At 45.6% G+C, this 4039-nt stretch overlaps 1 protein-coding gene across 1 annotated transcript; it reads left to right on the forward strand.

The window, feature by feature from the left end:
• The first annotated feature begins 2245 nt into the window (after positions 1-2245).
• On the forward strand, positions 2246-3262 carry LOC119306590 (protein synthesis inhibitor II-like). Its single transcript, XM_037582770.1, has one exon. It carries the CDS (start codon positions 2263-2265, stop codon positions 3115-3117), a length of 855 nt encoding a protein of 284 aa, XP_037438667.1. The 5' UTR covers positions 2246-2262; the 3' UTR covers positions 3118-3262.
• Positions 3263-4039: the final 777 nt, after the last annotated feature.

Genomic DNA, 4039 nt, shown 5'->3' on the forward strand with positions numbered 1-4039 from the left:
TATGAGCCTCAGTTTCACTTACGGGCAGAAAAAAGGCTTAGTTTCATTGCCCAGACACAGAAACTTAAATCTGGTTTTCACTCATGTCTTGCTATTGTGCAATCTCCATATGAAATTATGCCATCTTCGTATTTTGCTTTTATACTGCTAAAAGTTTAACAAAATAAATCTAGTAATGTTTTGGTTACTTTGCCCGTGAAACACTAATAGTAGTCTGGCATGCCTAGTCCGTAAATTTGCATATAATGTCAATTATGATAATCCACAAAGAGTACTATTATAAACGAACATTTTCGCTGTTGGTCTTCACATATTCCATGTGCCTTTCTAGCTTGTACAATCTGAAACCAGTTGGACAACTGACCTAGTACATGCTATATTTGCTTTCACGGAAGCTAACTGAGTTTTTTGTACAGAATGTACAAGCAAGCATTTCCAGCTATCTTAATGAGGAACTGAATCTAATTGAGTGAATGTTGTGGTTAATTAAAATGCACAGCTTTTTTTTCTAAGTTGACACCTACAGGTTAGAATGTGTATATGGTTTTTACCAGTAGAGGGTGTCACTTTTTTTCTTGTGATAACAAGGTTACATGCATCATTTCACGCATGCTCCTGCTAAATAAACAATGGGCAAAATTAAGGAAATCCGAAAATCCTCATCTTCCCATTCTCTTGGGCTTAATTAAGTATAGAATCCGGAGTGCTTCTGGTATATTGTGCGGTGGAGGAGCTGGTCATCACCCTTGCATTTATCATGTCCCTCTGAATATGATCTAGCGGTTCAAGATTCATTCGAGCATTGTAGCTCCTGAGATCCCGTATTACTAGATATGTCCTCCCCACATGCGATGCACATATTAAAGACACAACAGAGGAGTGAATACGCTCAGCTACCCCTGCGAAATGTAAATGCACCCAACAATCCATTGATGATCCGTCAACACAACGGCCTCCTAGCTGCGTCTCTCGCGACAAAAAATTCGGAGAGATGCTTACGGGCGTGCCACAACTAGAAGACGACGACGACAGCGATGGATTTTTCCTACTTGCTAAACGCGAGAGAAGCGTGTAGTGGGTGTGTTGTGCAACCGATGCCGCTCTCCGTCTGTGCAGAGCTTATCTTCACACCTTGCTCTGTTCGTCCATGGTTGACGAAAAGACGAGATACGCACTGCGAGAACCGAACTTGGGCAACAAATCAATTATCTCCACCCAACGCCCAAAGCAATTATTGGATCGGTTGGATGTCGCCTGGCCCGTGTATTCATAGAACATTAAATGCAGCCCTATCCCACACCATGGGCGTATAAATTGAGGTATTTGGGAAGCTGCTAATTAAGCCGCCCCGTATTCCCAGATGGCCTATTAAAAGTAGTCATCACGACGCACAGGCGGACGTCCTGAATATGGGCTGCGCGTGGCCGCATGTCCCAAAAATCCGCGTCGGTACCGGAACCTGCTACCTTGGCCTCACTGATCATATGCTTCATAATAGAAACTGGAGCCGGGATTGATCGCCTATTTTTCTATAAAACGATTATGCTTGCAGCTTGACACGAGTATTATCCTTCCCAATCACCGCCATGACTTTTGCGCCTTTGATCATGTAGCATGTAGTAACATGTACTCAGAAGTCAAAAGACAGAGCTGGTCCAAGTTAGCATTAAGGACATGTACAATGGTTGATAAAATAATTTTATTTTAAATTTTACATGTAATTTAAAAATGACAAAAAATGTCTACAATGAGCCATTTTTTAGTCTTATTTTCAATAACTAGCCATTCCTAAAAATATGGTGAGACATATTGTGCTAAGAGATCATCTCTTGTCTTTTCTTAAATAAAAAAAGACAAGTCTTTTCTTATGAGTTCTCTCTTCCACTCATCATTTGTCCTACATGACACTTCTAAAATATCATTATTGTACATGCCCTAATAAATCTCGAGCTGCAGATTTCCTATTCAAGTTAACAGCCATGGTTTGGTCAGTGGCCTCCCTCGGTAGAACTAGAAGCATCGAGTTCGAGATACTGCGAGATGCTGCGACCCATTCCAAGCAGAGAAAGTGGGAGGAATCGTTCTTCGCCACAAAAAGGGCACCCACTATCTAGTAATTCCCCGAAGAAAATCAAACCAAATTGCTCTTGGACTTGATAGCTAACAACGCAATGCGCTCGCCTATAAATTGATCACCAATTCACTCATCCTCTCCCATATCTCACCCCACCCCCTCCCCTCCCCTCGCTACTATATCTATCCATGGCGGCGACACCGGTGATGCCGGCGAAGAGCGTGGACAAGCCGCTCTTCATCGAGACGTTCAATGTCCCGGCCAGCTCCGCCGACTACGTCACCTTCATCAACGGCGTCCGCAACAAGCTCGGTAACCCGGGCCACTTCTCCCACAACCGCCCCGTGCTGCCGCCGGTCGAGCCCAACGTCGCGCCGAGCAGGTGGTTCCACATCGTGCTCAAGACCTCGCCGGCTAGCACTGGGCTCACGCTCGCCACCCGCGCCGACAACCTCTACTGGGAGGGCTTCAAGAGCAGCGACGACACGTGGTGGGAGCTTATCCCGGGCCTCATCCCCGGCGCCACCTACCTCGGGTTCGGCGGCACCTACCGCGACCTCCTCGGCTACACTGACAAGCTGACCAAAGTAGCTCTCGGCCGGCAGCAGATGGCCGACGCGGTGACCGCGCTCTACGGGCGTACCAAGGCCGACAAGACCTCTGGCCCGAAGCAGCAGCAGGCGAGGGAGGCGGTGACGACGCTGCTCCTCATGGTGCACGAGGCCACGCGGTTCCAGGCCGTGTCGGGGTTAGTGGCCGGCCTGCTGCACCCCAAGGCGGTGGATAAGAAGAGCGGGAAGATCTCCGACGAGCTAAAGGCCCAGGTGAACGGGTGGCAGGACTTATCCGAAGAGCTGCTGAAGACGGATGCGAAGCCCCCGCCGGGAAAGTCGCCAGCGAAGTTCACGCCGACCGAGAAGATGGGCGTGAGGACGGCGGAGCAGGCGGCCGCCACGCTGGGGATCCTGTTGTTCGTCGAGGTGCCGGGTGGGTTGACGGTGGCCCAGGGGCTGCAGCTGTTTCGTGCGCGTGGGGGAAAATAGTTAGTTTTGCAGGTATATCTGCATGAGTATATTGTATGTATAATTCGAATAAACATGCTACAGAGCGTGGGACTGATATAAATAAATAAATAAACATGTTTCAGAGTGAGTGCATGATATAAATAAATAAATAAACATGTTACAAAGTGGGTGAGTTCATGTTGTATCCAACAATAAAATTGCTATCTCCTTTTTTGCTGTCTTTGCTGTTTCTCCTCTTCCTCCTGTACTCCTTACCTCTTTCCCACCTTTTCTCTTTCACTCCTTCCCTTGTGACCTTGCACCTGGGTGCATTTCACAAGTTTGATGTAACATGTTACTTTCACAGGCTTTTCAGCCTGTTTTGAAATATAAGGTCGGCCTTGAGCCACCTTTTCTTTCAAAACATAAAAATAAAATTGCTATCTAACATATGTTTTTGCTTTAGTGAGTATCCATTGGACAAGAATAAAAAAACATGATCTAGCGCGCTTAGCCCACTGGAACCCACCTTACCCTATTAGTTAGCCCTTCCCATAGTGTTCTCATGCATGGACGAGTAGAGGGTGGCGGGCGCGTCTTTATCTTGCCTCTATTTTATTTTAGAATTTATCTTGAATCTAGTCTTAAAAATTTATCTTGCCCCTAGTTAGACTTGTTTTTAGCGGTTTTCTCTAGTGATATGAAAGAACGACTCGTCTCAAAGGAGCTCATACGAGCCGGGCCAGTCGAGGGTAGTTGGTTCATTTCTAATGTTCTTTTGGTTCCGTTTGTTACTCCTTTTCCATTTTCCATTTTTATTTTTTTATTTTTGGAATATTTTAAGTATATATCTTTAAAAAAATCTTTGACTTAGAAAAGTTCGCCGCGTATTAAAACAATCACGTAATGAGAAAACAATCTTCGCATAATTTGATAAAAACAGTTAATATCACTCAAATAA

This window comes from Triticum dicoccoides, chromosome 5B (assembly GCF_002162155.2).
Source record: "Triticum dicoccoides isolate Atlit2015 ecotype Zavitan chromosome 5B, WEW_v2.0, whole genome shotgun sequence".
In the NCBI taxonomy this organism is placed as follows: domain Eukaryota; kingdom Viridiplantae; phylum Streptophyta; class Magnoliopsida; order Poales; family Poaceae; genus Triticum; species Triticum dicoccoides.